The sequence below is a fragment of the Oryx dammah genome, unplaced genomic scaffold (genome assembly GCF_014754425.2).
Source record: "Oryx dammah isolate SB20612 unplaced genomic scaffold, SCBI_Odam_1.1 HiC_scaffold_2, whole genome shotgun sequence".
Classification (NCBI taxonomy): Eukaryota; Metazoa; Chordata; class Mammalia; order Artiodactyla; family Bovidae; genus Oryx; species Oryx dammah.
In genome coordinates this window covers 176399638-176418468 of record NW_024070186.1, presented here as the reverse complement: position 1 = coordinate 176418468, position 18831 = coordinate 176399638, and the positions used below count along the sequence as shown (strand labels likewise).

At 40.1% G+C, this 18831-nt stretch overlaps 1 protein-coding gene across 1 annotated transcript in view; it reads right to left on the bottom strand.

Annotated features, from left to right (window-relative positions):
- Nucleotides 1-3217: 3217 nt before the first annotated feature.
- LOC120882546 (ATP-binding cassette sub-family A member 3-like) overlaps nt 3218-18831 on the bottom strand; it is a 229630-nt gene continuing 214016 nt past the window's right edge. The window contains exons 26-30 of the mRNA XM_040266561.1: nt 15409-15596; nt 14304-14474; nt 13652-13842; nt 3741-3814; nt 3218-3352 (exon numbers count right to left, since the gene is read on the bottom strand). Coding sequence (XP_040122495.1) covers nt 3218-3352; nt 3741-3814; nt 13652-13842; nt 14304-14474; nt 15409-15596 — 759 coding nt within the window. The remainder of the gene's footprint in view (nt 3353-3740; nt 3815-13651; nt 13843-14303; nt 14475-15408; nt 15597-18831) is intronic.

The following is an 18831-nucleotide window of genomic DNA, read 5'->3' as shown; positions in this document are numbered from 1 at the left end:
TTCCTCGCCTCTGGACCCTACTGGACAACCCCACAATCTCGTAACTCGCGGGCTCCCCGCTCCCTCATCAAAGTCACCCTCAGCAGAACCGGTGGCTTAAAGCAGGAAGGTTAAGGAGAGTCTGTCGCTGACCATCCCCCGCCACTCCTGGCTCTGTGGGGGTTAAACAGGCTATTTTCAGAGGCAAGGCACAGGCGCAAAGACCTAAACCCCCCGCGGTTGGCCACCCAAAAGCACCTTAGTCTGCAACATCGTGCAGCGGGTGCAGGACAGGCCGCCAAGCGGTCCTTTCTCCAGAGTGCACGGCCCAGCCCAGCCCACCCCTCCACCTTCCGCACATTCAGCTATGCCCTGACCCTCTAGGCATTGGGTTCACCCCATCTCCAAACCTTTCTCCTGCTCCCCTGTTTCACTCATGCTTGCTTCTCTTGGCTGACCCCACCTGAATGCCCAGCTACAGTGTACCGTAGCGAACCATAGGTTTTGAATTCTGACTGTTGGAGGGCAAATCCTCTGTCTCTCTCCTACTGTGCCAGGTATCAATTTATTGCCTCTCAAGTGCCAAATAGACCTGGGTTCTTGAACTGACAGGCTAACTTTGTCAGGAGAGGGCGCTGGAGAAATATTGCAGGAGAAGGGACTTCTATTCATGATTAAGTGTTTTCTCTTTGATTCTTCTTGCTCTTACCTTGTCGCTGTCAGCAGTGGATGTGGAGGACATTTCGTGACATTCACCCCACCCTACCCCAGCCATGGTATTAAGTGTGAATTCCCAGCGATTCACTGAGGTTACCCTTAGCCCCAGGCTGTCAACAACCCAGAGGAGAGTTTCCTGCTTGCCAGATCTAGCCATGATTCCTGTTGGCCAGCCTCAGCTGCCCGTACTGGGAGCAGTAATTCCTGCTTGCTCAGCAGATGTGGAATAGCCCTGGTCCAGGGACAGTGAACTTCCTCATGGGATCAGTTGAGCCACAACTAAAACTTTCCTTGGGGAGGAACCATCTTCCAAGTTTGTTTTATACTTGTGTTTCCCTGGTGGCTCAGGTGGATAAAGAATCTGCTTGCAGTGTAGGAGATCCCGGTTGGATTCCTGGGTTGAGAAGTTCCCCTGGAGAAGGGATAGGCTACCCACTCCAGTATTTCTTGAGCTTCCTTGGTAGCTCAGATGGTAAAGAATCTGCCTGCAATGAGGGAGACCTGGGTTTGATCCCTGTATTGGGAAGATCCCTTGGAGGAGAGCATGACAACCCACTCCAGTATTCTTGCCTGGAGAATCCCATGGACAGAGAAGGCTGGCAGGCTACAGTCCTTGGGGTCGCAAAGAGTCAGATACGACTGACCAACTAAGCACACAGAACATTTTACCTCAGCCATAGGACAGTCTCGGGGGTTCCCTTTACTTCCTTATAGCTAATCCCCATTATGGTTAACAATTCTTTTAATTTTCCCTGTTCAAATTGTTGCGTGGTTTCCTGATTCTTACTAGGGACACTGATAACCCTTTTGAGCCTCCCAATGAGGACAATAATAGCACTTCCTATCTCAGAGGGTGTCACAGGATTAAATGATCCTATGTATGTAAAGTGCTTAGTAGAGGAACTGACACATTTTTTGTTGTTATTGTTTGTTTCTTGTTGAAGGATGAAGAAATAGGATCAGTGATAAAGCCTCTCTCTTCCTATTAGACTAGAAGAATATTTTAAAGAGTCATTAATGAAGCCAACTTGAAGACAGGATGTAAGTAAAAGGTTAAACAAAATGAGTTTCCTTTCCCTTCTAAAGATGGCCAGTCTGGGAAACAAATTTTGTAATTACTGAAGTCACTTGTCAGAGATTAATGGCAGGTAATGGAATGGAAACCAGAGAAAGTTACATCAATTTTAAAAACAGTACAGAGAATAGCTTCTAGATATTAATTACAATATCCAGTTGAGGATATACAAATCTATACCTGGAGGACTTCCCTGGCAGTCAAGTGGTTAAGATTCACCTTCCAGTGCAGGGGGTTTAAGTTTGATCACTGGTCTGAGAGCTAAAATCCCACATGCCTGAGGCCAAAAAACCAAAACATAAAACAGAAACAATACAGTCACAAATTCAACTGAAGAGTAAAAAAAAAGCCCTGCACTTCTGTGCACCCCACAATACAACAGCTTCACTGACTCTATCTTGCAGTTTGAGGGGGATCATCCTACTTGTCTATTCATCTGCCTGTGATTCTGCAGAAGTGATTAGATTCCTCATGTTGCTTATGGGGGAACTCCAACTGCCTAAACATGAATTAGAATATGCTATCTCCCTCTCTCTACACTTCATTTCTCCTTCTTTCTTTCTTTCTAAATAAGAGGTATGCCAAGAATAGAAAAGGACACTTCTTAAAGAATGGTCTGCTTCCTTTCTTGAACTCTAAATGTTCTTAGTGCAAATGCATGTGTGCGTGCTCAGTCCCTTCATTTGTGACCCACTCTTTGCGATGCTATGGACTGTAGCCCACCAGGGTCCTCTGTCCACAGGATGCTCCAGGCATGAATACTGACGTGGGTTGCCGTACCCTCCTCCAAGGGATCTTCCTGACCCAGGGATCGAACTCATGTCCCCTATGTCTCCCACATTGGCAGGCAGGTTCTTTATCTCTAGGGCAACGTGGAAAGCCCCTTAGTGCAAATATCCTTCTACAAATGTAGAATGTTGGCTTGAGTTTTGGAAATACACAATTTACCCCCATAAACTTTGATATTAATTTAAATGGACTCTTTTGGCAGAAAACTGATGTGTCTATTTGTGTGTGCTTTTATCTATGAAAAAGGTGATTTTTGTTCCAGGTTTTATATTCTTCTTATCTATAAATCAACTGCTAAAATGTAAAGCCATTGCTCTCTAGGCTGTACCATTCTGATAGCTCCATCATTTCTGAATGTTTCTTTTCAGATATTCAAAATACATAGGAAAAGGCCTTTGTCCCTACTCTGATAAATGATGTTGTTTCATATTTCTAGGAAAGAAAATAGAAATTTCACTAAATAGATTTGCACATGCTGGAATCACAAGCCACTAATGTAAGTCTATGAAGAAGGAACATATGTTTCCTTTGAAGGACTCTTTATTACATAAATATATTTATACCAAGATATACACTCATAGGGATGCCCTTCTCTGTATCCAAGTATAGTCGAGAGTAGTCTAAGGAACATGTAGGATCACTAGTTGCAAGTGAGTCTCAAGACTCTTTTTTCTCAACTTCTGGGTTCTGACTGCCAGCAAAAGTCAGGAAGACTTGTTCCAGCGTTATCTGACTGATGGAATAGTCTTCTAAATTGAATTCTTCTTTAGCTTCCTCCAAAATACCAAACATCTTTAACAGCAACAACATAAAGTACAGTTACCACTGCAGTCCTCCTTTCCAGCCCACCACCCAGATGAGCCTCTCCTACGCCTCCTCCAACTGGTGCCAAGTTAATGGTGGAGGACAAAAGATACAAAACGGGGCAATGAGATAACAAAGTAGATCATTGAGAATTTAAGAAGAAGCAGGTCTCTGTCCCCATTCTCTTCATGGATATATACAAAAACTGGGATATAAAGGTGGAAATCTGACTTAATTAAAATTAATTCCTTGGACCATTGAAAGTAACCTAAAGTCTCTGCTCCTCCTATAGCCCATTTCATAAGGCTAAATCCCAAATGCTTTAGTTTTCTCTTAACATATAATAATATTAGAAGGGCATGGTTTCTACATTCACCTTTCCCCAGCTATTGTTCTTGCTGGGAACGTAGTAGTTAATGATCCCTCGATTCTCATGTTTTAATTCACTACCTAAGAAAGAAAAGATAAGATAGATACATAATTTTGCATATTGCTTTTCAAATAGCAAAATACTGATACATCAGCTTAATTATATGTATAACAGAGGGGTAAATAGATATGGCTAGTAAAAAAGGGATGTAATCCAAAAGCCTACCTCTTTAGTATACACGATACAGTTAATTTCTTCAACAGATTTATTCCTGGTGTAGTAGGCTTTGTTTTATGGGTTTTTAGGAGTTATTGAGGACAGACTTTCAGGCACAAAATGTTGTCAACTCACATGTCTAAAGGATGAGACTTGAGCCTTCTAAAATCTAATGCTGTAAGATGTAATTCCTAAACATAGGGTTGAGAATATAAATGGGTGGGATTTTCATTCTGGCTTTTTGAACATGTATGAATACAGCGTGTTTCCTAGGGAAGAGAGAAGAGGCTTTCTTGTTATTCTTATGATCCTATGCTAGGTTAAAGAGGAAATCATACATATAAACCACACAAAGTCAGGCTGTATGTTCTTTTTCAAGTGAATAAGAATCCTCTGGTGCAAGTTGGAGGATGAAGTGATATACTTTCCAGATTTAGAACAAACATTTGTTTATGCTTATCAGTGTATTTTGTAAGTTATTAAAATTAGGAGGAGCATGGAGGGCTGCCGTCTATGGGGTCACACAGAGTTGGACACGACTGAAGTGACTTAGCAGCAGCAGCAAATTAATTGAGATTTTAAATATTTTAAAATATGTTAATATAATCAAACTAGGAAGCCACTAGACTGAGGTGGCTCTAATTCCTTGATAGTCTATGTAAGGAAGTAAAAACCTAAGCCAGAGCAAATGTACTTGAATCTGAGGAAATCAACTTTAAGAACAACCAATCACAAAGAGCCAACTATGTTTCCCCAACTGCTTAAGCTCTAGCAAATCAAATATTTCCTTACTTTTTCCCATGTCTTCTCCATAAATATCTCTCCCCTAATTCCTGTCTGTGGAGACCTCCTAACCACCTTTGGTTTCAGTTCAGTTCAGTTCAGTTCAGTTCAGTTCACCTGCTCAGTCGTGTCTGACTCTTTGTGACCCCATGAATTGCAGCTTGCCAGGCCTCCCTGTCCATCACCAACTCCCAGAGTTCACTCAGACTCATGTTCATCGAGTCAGTGATGCCATCCAGCCATCTCATCCTCTGTCGTCCCCTTCTCCTCCTGCCCCCAATCCCTCCCAGCATCAGAGTCTTTTCCAATGAGTCAACTCTTCGCATGAGGTGGCCAAAGTATTGGAGTTTCAGCTTTAGCATCATTCCTTCCAGAGAAATCCCATGGCTAATCTCCTTCAGAATGGACTGGTTGGATCTCCTTGCAGTCCAAGGGACTCTCAAGAGTCTTCTCCAACACCACGTTCAAACATATCAATTTTTTGGCGCTCAGCCTTCTTCACAGTCCAACTCTCACATCCATACATGACTACTGAAAAAACTATAGCCTTGACTAGACAGACTTTAGTTGGCAAAGTAATGTCTTTGCTTTTGAATATGCTATCGAGGTTGGTCATAACTTTTCTTCCAAGGAGTAAGCGTCTTTTAATTTCATGGCTGCAGTCACCATCTGCAGTGATTTTGGAGCCCAAAAAAATAAAGTCTGACACTCTTTCCACTGTTTCCCCATCTATTTCCCAGGAAGTGATGGGACCAGATGCCATAATCTTCATTTTCTGAATGTTGAGCTTCAAGCCAACTTTTTCACTCTCCTCTTTCACTTTCATCAAGAGGCTTTTTAGTTCCTCTTCACTTTCTGCCCTAAGGGTGGTGTCATCTGCATATCTGAGGTTATTGATATTTCTCCCAGCAATCTTGATTCCAGCTTGTGTTTCTTCCAGTCCAGCGTTTCTCATGATGTACTCTGCATAGAAGTTAAATAAGCAGGGTGACAATATACAGCCTTGATGTACTCCTTTTGGTATTTGGAACCAGTCTGTTGTTCCATGTCCTGTTCTAAGTGTTGCTTCCTGACCTGCATAGGTCAGGTGGTCTGGGATTCCCATCTCTCTCAGAATTTTCCAGTTTATTGTGACCCACACAGTCAAAGGCTTTGGTATAGTCAATCAAGCAGAAATAGATGTTTTTCTGGAACTCTCTTGCTTTTTCCATGATCCAGCGGATGTTGGCAATTTGATCTCTGGTTCCTCTGCCTTTTCTAAAACCAGCTTGAACATCAGGAAGTTCACAGTCCACATATTGCTGAAGCCTGGCTTGAAGAATTTTGAGCATTACTTTACTAGCATGTGAGATGAGTGCAATTGTGCGGTAGTTTGACCATTCTTTGGCATTGCCTTTCTTTGGAATTGGAATGAAAACTGACCTTTTCCAGTCCTGTGGCCACTGCTGAGTTTTCCAAATTAGCTGGCACATTGAGTGCAGCACTTTCACAGCATTTGGTGATGCCCAATTAGAATCAATGTACACTCTAATAAACTCTTGAAAATTTTTGATATGCATCAGATGAGTAGTTCTGACATCAAAGTGAAAGTGAAAAAAGTGAAAATGTCAGTTGCTCAGACATGTCTGATTCTTTGTGACCCTTCGAACTGTAGCCTGCCAGGCTCAGCTATCCATGGAATTCTCCAGGCAAGAATACTGGAATGAGTTGCCATTCCCTTCTCCAGGGGATCTTCCTGACACAGGGATCAGTCTGGGTCTCCTGCATTGCAGGCAGATTCTTTACTGTCTGAGCCACCAGGAAAGTAAAGTGGGATCCAAAAGGATGCCCAATGGCTCTATGAGCAAAGTGCAGCCAGATATAGGTACTCACTGAGCCCTTCGTTTTCACTACTTTTTCACTCTTGATATCCAAGCTCCTAGCTTTTCTGTCAAGAGCTCTGTAACTTGATTTGAGGTTTTTGTTTTTTTCCTTTTTTAACCTGACTGGGTATGGAGTTGGACTGGATCTGACTTAAACATCATTAGCTCTCTGTCTACAACCAATCTGGGTTCAGAGTCAGACTAGGTCCAACTTAAATTGGAATGGGTTCAGTGTGAGGCCTCTGGAAAACATTTTCTTAATGAAAAGAAAGAAGGAAATGACTTCCTCCATATTCAGAGAGTTTGGGACTCCAGCTAACTATATGGACAAAATTTATGGGTCCATGTGTTTTTATCCATTTGACTAATGTCTGTCTTTTGACTGAAGAGTTTAATAAACTTTAAATAGGCTTAGATGAAAAGTTTCTCCACATTGAGGGACACCCAGAGAGGTTCACTGAGTTACATGGAGAGGAAGAGGGAGTTAGAGGTGACCCAAATGAGATGAGGTGGAATCAAAAGAGGAGAGAGCAAGCTAGCTAGTAATCACTTCCTTATGTTCGCTCCTCAGTCTGGACCGCTCAGAGATGTTCACGGAGTTATACAGGGAAGAGGAGAGGGAGGAAGTAGACAGAGGTGGCCAGGAGGATAAAAGAGGGAAATGAAAAGGAGAGAGACAGATCCAGCCAGTAATCAGTTCCCTAAGTGTTCTCCACAGTCTGGAACACAGAGAGATTCACAGAGTTGGGTAGAGAAGAGAAGGGGGAGGGAAGAGACAGAAGCCACCTGGTGGAGAAAAAGGAGAGTCCAAAGGAGAAGAGAGTGGTCAAGCCAGTAATCTCACTCTCAGATACAATTGGGTACTGAAGATTGGGTTTTTAAGTATACAAAATTGACAACAAATACCAAAGAGCAAAGATTAAAATTTTAGAGTAGAGGTTGGATTTTCAAAAATACAATATTAAAGAAAAGAAGAAGAAGGAGAAGAAAGGAAAAAAAAGCCACAAGAATTATTAAACAACAACAACCACAAAAATAGTATATGGCGTTTGCTTTAAAAATAGGGTCTTTTTTTTGAAAAGTAATAGTAGGTTATAAAAATAAAAATTAAAGGAAAAACAGAGGACTTAAAAATTTAAAAAGGTTAAAAAAAAAGAAGAGGAAAAAGAAAAGAAAAAACAATCACACAAGTAAAGACAATCTCTTTAACAAGTGGTGCTAGGAAAACTGGTCAACCACTTGTAAAAGAAAAAAACTAGATCACTTTCTAACACCACACACAAAAATAAACTCAAAATGGATTAAAGATCTAAACATAAGACCAGAAACTATAAAACTCCTAGAGGAGAACATAGGCAAAACACTATCTGACTTAAATCACAGCAGGATCCTCTATGATCCATCTCCCAGAATACTGGAAATAAAAGCAAAAATCAACAAATGGGATCTAATTAAAATTAAAAGCTTCTGCACAGCAAAGGAAACTATAAGCAAGGTGAAAAGACAGCCTTCAGAATGGGAGAAAATAATAGCAAATGAAGCAACTGACAAGCAACTAATCTCAAAAATATACAAGCAACATATGCAGCTCAATTCCAGAAAAATAAACGACCCAATCAAAAAATGGGCCAAGGAACTAAATAGACATTTCTCCAAAGAAGATATATGGATGGCTAACAAACACATGAAAAGATGTTTAACATCACTCATTATCAGAGAAATGCAAATCAAAACTACAATGAGGTACCATTTCACACCAGTCAGAATGGCTGCTATCCAAAAGTCTACAAGCAATAAATGCTGGAGAGAGTGTGGAGAAAAGGGAACCCTCTTACACTGTTGGTGGGAATGCAAACTAGTACAGCCACTATGGAGAACAGTGTGGCGATTCCCTAAAAAATTGCAAATAGAACTGCCATATGACCCAGCAATCCCACTGCTGGGCGTACACACCGAGGAAACCAGAATTGAAAGAGACACATGTACCCCAATGTTCATCGCAGCACTTTTTATAATAGCCAGGACATGAAAACAACCTAGATGTCCATCAGCAGATGAATGGATAATAAAGCTGTGGTACATATGCACAATGGAGTATTACTCAGCCATTAAAAAGAATACATTTGAATCAGTTCTAATGAGGTGGATGAAACTGGAGCTGATCATACAGAGTGAAGTAAGCCAGAAAGAAAAACACCAATACAGTATACTAACACATATATATGGAATGTAGAAAGATGGTAATGATAACCCTCTATGCGAGACAGCAAAAGAGACACAGATGTATAGAACGGACTTTTGGACTCCGAGGGAGAGGGAAAGGGTGGGATGATTTGGGAGAATGGCACTGAAACATGTATACTATCAGGTTAGAAACGAATTACCAGTCTATGTTCGATACAGGATACAGGATGCTTGGGGCTGGTGCCTGGGGATGATCCAGAGAGATGATATGGGGTGGGAGGTGGGAGGGGGATTCAGGATGGGGAACTCATGTACACCCGTGGCAGATTCATGTCAATGTATGGCAAAACCAATACAGTATTGTAAAGTAAAATAAAGTAAAAATAAAAATTAAAAAAAAAAAAGAAAAAAATTAAATAGGCTTCATCTTTTCCTGGGCTTCATCTGAAGGATAGCTCTTCCATTTATATTACTGTTGGTTGACATTTTTTCTTTCAATATCTTGAATATATATTTTCAATTTCTCTCGGCTTGAAAATTTTCCACTGAGAAATCTGCTGATAGGTTAATGGAGTTCCCTTGTTTGACAAATTACTTTTCTCCTGCTTTTTGTCTTTGACGTTTGACAAATTTATTACAGCATGCTTTCGCCCCTTTCTGGTTCAACTATTTGGATTTCTTTGGGCTTCATGAATCTGAAAGTCCATATCCCTCCCAAAGTTTGGGAAATTTTCAGCTATTATTTCTTTAAATAGACTTTCAGTTCTCTTTTCTTCTCCTTCTGGGATTTTCATAAAATATAAATTGTTTCTGTTATAGTGCCCTGTAAATTTTGTCAGCCTTCTTCATCTTTTAATCACTCTTCATTCCTTTTGCACCTCTGATTGGGTAATTTCAAATGACCTAGCTCATAGTTCAGTAATTCTTTCTTCTGATTGGTTGAATCTGCTGAATTTTTCAGTTTAGTCATTATATTTTCAGTTCTAGGATTTCTGTTTGGGCTTTTTTATGGTGCCTATTTTTTCTTCTTGTTGTTGTATTTTTCATTTTCTTTCTGCATTGTACAACTAATTTCACTTGGTTGTCTTTCTGTGTGTTCATATAGTTCATTACACATCTTTAAATGGATTGTTCTAAATTCCTTGTCAGACAGCCCATAGATCTCCATTTCTTTAAGGAGTTTCATTAGTTTCTTTGGGTAGTGTTATATATACCTGACTCTCTGTGGTCCTTGATTCCTTGAGTTTGTATCCACTTTTGATAAGCAGTCTCCTCTTGTAGACTTTACAGACTCACTTCAGCAGGGACACACCTTCACTCATCAGCTCAGCTAGAGGTTTGGACTGTTTGTGTGGCAGCATCCAGGGGCAGGCAGTCTTGCTAACAGGGGCTTGGCTTGGGCAGGTATACTTTTTGTTATCTGAGGTTGAAGGTGGGTGGATGGGCAGGGCTGCTGTCTGATTTCTGTGGCTGAACTGACATTCCAGCTGAGCTGTTCAAGCATGGCAGCTGGATAGGCTCCCTGGATGGGGAAGACTCATGACTACAGGCTACTACTTCACAGTCTAGTGGTGACATTAACTCAAATCTGTAATCACCTCTGGCCTGTTGAGGTACAGGCTGTGCTCCCTGGCAGGGTAGGATGACTCTTTGACTCCATGATTGGGCAAGGTTACATATGGGCTGGACACAATTGCTCTTGGGGCAAGGGTTCATATTTTGCTCCTTGACTGGATGGTGCCAATTTTTGGTCTCTATGTTCAGGTGGGGCCACAGACAGGGCTTTATGGTTAGATGAGGCCTCAGGTTGTGCTCATGATTATACTGGAAAGTAAACTGCACTCAAATTTGGGTAGAACTGCAGGCTAGCCTTCACAATCTAGTAGGTTGTTGGTTGTGCTTCATTGCTGGCTAAGGCTATAGGCTGGACTACTTTCAAGAGGGCCGCCAGTTATATTCCACAGTTGTATGGGCTCAAGACTGTACTCTGTGGTCAGACAGGGTTACTGTCTGGGCTCTGTCTTCAAGTCAGGCCCTAGGTATGCTCCATGAATGGGCAGAGTCACCGACTGGACTTTTAACATGAAATCCGTATGCTGTGTTCAGCAATTGAGCTAAGTTATAATTTGGGCTCTGCAGGTGGGCAATATCATAGGCTAGATTCCAAGGCCATCCAAGGCCATCATGGTGATGTAAGGCCAGAGGCTATACATAACAGTTGGGCAAGACTGTTGGTTTGGCTCCCAACCAAGCATGTCTGTAGAATGGGCTTAACAGATGCCCAAATTCGCTGGCCAGGCTTATTGTTCAGGTGGGTTGGAAGCTATACTCAGCAGTTGGGTAGAGCTGTGAATTTGCTTCTCCTCCTAGACAGGGCCATGGAACAGGCTCCATAGTTGATAGGGTTTGTTGGTTGAGGACCCAAATCAGGCAGACCTGCCCTTTGAGCTCTTTGGTCCAATAAGGCCAAAGTGCAGCTATAGGTTGGGTACCATGGTTCTTCCTAAATTCTCTGGCCAGGTTTCCTGGTTGGAGGAAACTAGAGGCTATACTCAGCAGATGGTCAGGGGCTTTGAATCTACTTCTCTAGTCAGCAGGGCTATAGAATGACTCTACCCCTGGTACAGCTAATTGGCTAGGGATTCAAATATGGTAGAAGTAACCTCCAAGCTCTCACACCAGACATGGCCACAAATTCAGCTTTGAAGATGAGCAGAGCCATTGTCCTGTAACTCTACTCCAATGCTGCTGCAAGGAAGAATGTGGTTTTGCTAAGATCTGAGTGCTTAGTGCTTGAAGAACCAGCCCTCTTCTCTGTCTTTATGTAGTCTCTGGTGGTAAAGTCTCACAGGTTCACCCAGTGATCCTTGAGAGTTAAGACCAAGCTGGGCCTCCAAAGAAGCATTCTGCAACACTGCAGGAGCTGATGAACACCATTGACTCTTTTTCCCAAGTGGAGAAACTGCAGGTCTGAGAGAGGGTTGATACAGTCAGTGTATAGCTCCTCCTCTTACCCTTCTCATATCTCTCTTGGTTTCCATTGCCCAGGAGGTTGCTTCAACCTTACCTCCAGGTTCTGGGATTTTCATAATGGTGTCTTGTCTACAGATAGTTACTAGTTGGTCTTCTTATGAATATGATCTTCCCAACTGATGTTGGGAATGACCTATGTTGCCATGTTTATATCACTCTCAATATTATAAGTTTGACTCATGCTGTTATATATAGTTATTTCATTCATCTTCCATTCTGCACAGTGGTAATCTGATATATGATTATTCTATAACTTATTTTCCATTCAACTGCTGGCAGGTATAATGTGAATATCATTGATTTAAATATTTTATTTATCTCATGGCACAAGTGGATGCAAGTATAATAACATAAGGAACAGCCACCTTCAGTTGAAAATGTTCCTCAAACCCACATTTCTATTAAAGCTTTTGTCTCTACATCCTCAATTATGGGTCTCTGATGTTTAATGTCTCTTCTTTAAGACTTGTCCTAGAGAAAGTTGTTAGGACAGCACACAGTAAGTGAGACTTTCTGTTCACAGCTTTTCTTTGTAGTGATGTAGGCACTGTATCTCAGAAATATTTGCTGAATAAATTCATAAATGAGTATTAAACTTCTTAATAGACTATTAATAACGACACTGAGGTAATTCTATTTCCCATACATCTGTTCCCCCAGATCTGCTCTACCTTCTATTTTTTTAAATTTTCTGCTCTCCATTCTTACTGTGTAATCAATCAGGCTGTTTTCTACTACTTGGAAGATAAACTTCCAACTCCTCAGCCTGACACACAATGGGGATATCTGTGATATTTTGCTCAGTGTAGCAGAATGGAAACTAAGATGAAAAAGCAGAATTAATAAAAGTCTTAACAAGTTTCTTCTTTATATTTCAGAAGGAAAGATAAGAGATAGAAAGAAATAATTGCTGTTTCTAGCATCGTACCATATAGTCAAAGAAATACTTATTGAATATAGCATGAAGAAGTGCTATTCTTGCAAGGAGAAAAAAGCTTAGCAGTTCTTGTTTAAATTTCAGTTTCATATCCTGACTGGGACAGCAAAAGACCACAATTATATTTTCAGTGTGAGGTAAAAAACCTTAAAACTTTTCATGAGTGATATTATGGAAAGAATTGTGTCATTTCCCACCCCCCACTATCACCCCCACCGAATTCATTTGCTGAAGCCCTAACCCCAGTTAATTGTGTTTGGTCATATGTCCTTTAAGGAAGTCTAATGATAAATGAGGTCATAAGGGTGGTACCTGGATCCACTGTGACTGATGTCCTTATAAGAAGAGTAAGAGACACCAGGCATGGATACACACAGAAAAAAAGCTGTCTGATGACACAGTGAGAGAAGGAGGCCATTTGCGGGCCAAAAAGAGAGGCCTCAGGAGAAGCCAGACCTCTTGAAATCTTAATACTGAACTTCTAATCTCAGAACTGTGAGAAAATAAATTTCTGCCATTATGCCAGTCAGTCTGTGGTATCTTATTATAGCAGCCCTAGCGGGCTAATACAACTTCTATTTACTAAAAATTGAGAATTATGTTCAAACATGATTTTAGGTATACAGGTCATATGGACAGCTCTAATATCACAACTACCTTACTAGTTAATATGCACCAAGATATTGGTGGATATTTCTGTTCTTTGTGCAAACTTCTGAGCACAACAAAACATAAAAAGTTTAAAAGAACAAGCATTCCAAAAATAATTCAACATGGAAGGCCAATTAATATCAATAATTCACAAGAAATAGTTACTGGAGATATACAGCATATGGATGGTGAGAACAATAAATATGATTTAACACATCTAAATCAAAGCTAACCCAACCAACCAAGTTTACCTGGGAAAGCTGTTTCAATGAAAGTTTTAAAATGCTCTAATTGATTCTCATTTTCATCAATATTGATCTTGACTTTTAGTATGTAAACATTGCCAAATTTGTTCTTGAGATGCTGAGGGCTGCCCAGGCACATGAACTTTCCCTTCACCATGATGGCCAGCTTAGTACAAAGAGCATCGCATTCCTCCATACTAGTAGAAGAAAACACCAAAATGATGTGAAGCTTTTAAAAAAATCTCTATCAGAAGATATTCTATAGTTCAAATAACCAGTATTTTGTGACCCTCTTTGAAAAAGAAAGTTTTATCTGCCCCTCATCAACATCATGGCAAATGGAGATATTTTCAAATTCAAAGTAGTAAAGTAATCTACAGAATATAATGTACAGCACTTGGAATATAGCCAATATTTTTAATAAGTTTAAATGGAGTATAATCTATAAAAATATTCTATCACTAAGTTGCACACTTGAAACTAATATAATATTGTAAATAAACTGCACTTTAATTTTTTTAAAAGTAGTAAAAGACCAAATCCTCAAATGGAACAGTTCCTGAACTTCCTGCCCTCTCCTCTCAATGAAAACTCCTTCCCATAGGTCATACTATTGTAATTATTCTAACTCTTAACCAAGCCTCCCAGTGAGCTGCACCTGTGAGATGTTATGATGATTGCTTTGCCACTTTCACGTGTCCGTGTCACTGCGTTCCAGAGTAGGCGCCGGGCTACTGGGTCCATACCAGTTGATGGTTCATCCAGGAAGATGACTGAGGGCTTTCCCATGAGGGCAATAGCAGTACTCAGCCTACGTTTGTTTCCTCCACTTCATAGTTAAGGAAGGAGAGAGAAAGCAGAAACAGAGATGGGTATATGTGACAGTAATTTAATACATTAAAAACATGTATTTAATGTATATCCATTATTTATAGGAAACAATTAAATTATTTCAAAAATGCTGAGTCATAGGGAACATCCAAGACATTGAAAATGCTTATTGCATGTCATTCAACCAAGGCATTGGGCTTCCTATGTGGCACTAGTGATAAAGAACTTCTTGCCAATGCAGGAGATTTAAGAGACATGGGTTTGATCCCTGGGTCAGGAAGATCCCCTGGAGGAGGACATGGCAACCCACTCCAGTATTCTCGCCTGGAGAACCTCATGGACAGAGGAGTCTGGTGGGCTACAGTCCATAGGGTAACGACGAGTGGAACACACATGCACGCAACCAAGGCATCAGATCCAAATGCAAATATATAAGTCAAGTCATTTTCATTTGAAATGTAGAAAAGTGACTTTTGTCTACCAGAGTTCCTTTAGATTCCCAGATATATAAACAATATATTTACCAGGCCAATACAAAGAATTTCACATGGTCCTTGAGAGACAAAGAACCACAGAGAATAAGGGAGAGAGATGCTTTCATTTATAATTCATTATAAATTCAATGACTACTTTTGCGATTGAACCAGGATTGTGTTTCATCTCTGCAAGGGAAAATTGTGATACTAATTCAGTTCAGTTCAGTCGCTCAGTTGTGTCCAACTCTTTGCAACCCCATGAATCATAGCATACCTAACTAGGTCTGCTTTATTGCTGATATCCCAGTACTGGCAAGGCATTAGATTGTTTCCCAGTCATTGCTTCTGTTTGTCAGTGGAACTCTGACTAGATTGTGGGCACTGATTCCAAAGATCAGAATCCGCAGAAGGCTCCTCAATATTAGCTGCAATGAGAGCATCAGTATAATATCTCACCTGTAAGTGTAAATATACTTGTCAGCATAGGGTTCCAGATTCAGTGCTTGAATTGACTTCTTTACATAATTGTTAATTTTGGTCTCAGGAATCCCCCACAATCTGGCATACATGATCATTATTTCTCGAGCAGTCATGTAATCCAGTAAGGCATCAAATTGTGGGCAATAACCAATTTTTGATCTTACCTAAAATAAAGGAACAACAATGGGCATAAGTCAACTATATCTCACTGAGCATATAGTATATACAAATAACATAGATGACCTGACACTTTCCAGCCCATGCCTCTAAGAAGGTTATAACCCACAGTTTTAGTAAATAATTTCTTTCTCAGTGATTACAGAGTCATCACTGTTGTAATCTATTGTCATGTATTAAAACTAAAACTTTGACAACCCTAAAAAGTAAGAGAGATCTAAATCAATAGTGTGACTTCCAGCGTTGATAACTAGATGGCTATTTTTGAACTTTGGTATCTTATTTTCTCTAATAAGTCTTCATTAGTTTAGTCCCATGGGATTTCAGGATTTCATAATCAAAGACTGCCATAGAGGGAGTGCCTGGGCTAGTCTAGGCTCAGTGATATCCTACTTTTTGGTAGTTATGACAAATGGATTATAAGTGGGGCCCTCCATCTCTCTGTTATATGCAATATTACTTTGTGAGAATCATCTAAGTTGCACATGAGCAGAATTGGGATCCTAGCTCTTATTTCAGTCATATATTAGTCATAAAAGAAGTCTGAACATATTATAAAAATTTTATAATATTCAGAGAAAATATCTGACAACATGGAATTAAAGTAAAAATCAATAATAAAACAAATATATTAGAAACTTCAATATTTTTCATATATCAAAATGAATTTCTAAGGCTACATCCTTAATTCATGGGCTGAAAATCTCAATTTATCTTGCAAAATATTTCGAACCTATGGGATATAGGCCAATTTAAACAACAGAGCAACAAATAAGTATAAAACAATGATTAAATTATTAACATAATAACATATTTGTAAAAAACAGATTCAAAGGATTCTGGGAAGATAACCGAGTAGGGAACACTGAGAATTTATCTCTATCTAATAAAATTATTTTGGGACTCTGTAGTCTACTGAAAGCTTGCAAATTCCTAGGGGAAGATTTGGACTGTAAATTGTGGTTAATTGCAGTCAATTTCAGCTGTTAGCATACTAGCGTCTACCATCCTCCATCCCCACACCAAGTCTCATTTGTGCATATGTTCTTGAAGTAGCTTTTACACAGCTAGGGGGAGACAGGATGAGCAAACAAGATCCTGTCCTCCAAATAAAGGGCATCTGTGCTCTAATTGCCTATTGCTGCTTCTGATTGTAGAGGTGCAGACCAACAAGAAAGCATGAGCCATCTAAAAATAAATAAATAATCAGGCACTACCCCTAAAAAAAAAAAAAACCTGATGTAAATCTACTAGACAGGTACTTTAAAGTGACTATCTTAAAGGTGTTCAAAAAATTTTAAAAAATGTGGAGAAAGTCAAGAAAATTATGAACAAAATGGAAGTATCAATAAAAAGACAGAAACTATAAAGAGAAACTAAAATAAATTTTAGAGTTGTTAAGTATAACAACTAACTGAAATGAAAAATTCACTAAAAGGATTCAAAGGCAGATTACAATAGGCAGAATAACCAGCAGACAAAGATATGACAATAGAACATGAAAAAGAAAGCAAAAAGCATTAAAGAACAGTAGATTGAGCCTAAGGGATATTTGAAGCCATTAAGTGGATGAACCTACGCACTGTAGGTGTACTGAAGAAGAGAGTAAGAAAAAGACAGAGAGAATATTTGAATAAATGATACTAAAACTTCTCACATTTGAATACAATCATCCAAGAAGATCAATGAAATTCAAAGGAGACGAATTCAAAGAGAACCACACCAAGACACATTAAAATCAAGCTTTCCAAAACCACAGACAAAAAAAGAATCATGAAATTGGTAAAAGAAATGAGACCAGTCATATACATGGAATACTCAATAAGATCATGAGCATATTTCCCACCAGAAATTTTGGAGGTCAGAAGGCAGTGGGCCAAATATACTCAGTTCAGTTTAGTTCAGTCGCTCAGTCATGTCTGACTCTTTGCGACCCCATGAATCGCAGCATGCCAGGCCTCCCTGTCCATCACCAACTCCTGGAGTTCACTCAGACTCACTTCCATTGAGTCAGTAATGCCATCCAGCCATCTCACCCTCTGTTGTCCCCTTCTGCTCTGGCCCACAATCCCTCCCAGCATCAGAGTCTTTTCCAATGAGTCAGCTCTTCGCATGAGGTGGCCAAAGTATTGGAGTTTCAACTTTAGCATCAGTCCTTCCAAAGAACACACAGGACGGATCTCCTTTAGAATGGATTGGTTGGATCTCCTTGCAATCCAAGAGACTCTCAAGAGTCTTCTCCAACACCACAGTTCAAAAGCATCAGTTTTTCAGTGCTCAGCTTTCTTCACAGTCTGACTCTCACATCCATACATGACCACTGGAAAAACCATAGCCTTGACTAGACGGGCCTTTGTTGGCAAAGTAATGTCTCTGCTTTTCAACATGCTATCTAGGATCGGTCATAACTTTCCTTCCAAGGAGTAAGCGTCTTTTAATTTCATGGCTGCAATCACCATCTGCAGTGATTTTGGAGTCCCCCAAAATAAAGTCTGACACTGTTTCCACTGTCTCCCCATCCATTTCCCATGAAGTGATGGGACCAGATGCCATGATCTTAGTTTTTTGAATGTTGAGCTTTAAGCCAACTTTTCACTCTCTTCTTTCACTTTCATCAAGAGGCTTTTGAGTTCCTCTTCACTGTCTGCCATAAGAGTGGTGTCATCTGCATAGCTGAGGTTATCGATATTTTCCCCAGCAATCTTGATTCCAGTTTGTGCTTCTTTGAGCCTAGCGTTTCTCATGATGTACTCTGCATAGAAGTTAAATAAGCAGGGTGACAATATACAGCCTTGACGCACTCCTTTTCCTATTTGGAACCAGTCTGTTGTTCCATGTCCAGTTCTAACTGTTGCTTCCTGACCTGCATACAGATTTCTCAAGAGGCAGGTCAGGTGGTCTGGTCTTCCCATCTCTCTCAGAATTTTCCACAGTTTATTGTGATCCACACAGTCAAAGACTTTGGCATAGTCAATAAAGCAGAAATAGATTTTTTTCAGGAACTCTCTTGCTTTTTCGATGATCCAGCGGATGTTGGCAATTTGATCTCTGGTTCCTCTGCCTTTTCTAAAACGAGCTTGAACATCTGGAAGTTCATGGTTCACATTGCTGAAGCCTGGCTTGGAGAATTTTGAGCATTACTTTACTAGCCTGTGAGATGAGTGCAATTGTGCGGTAGCTTGAACATTCTTTGGCATTGCCTTTCTTTGGGATTGGAATGAA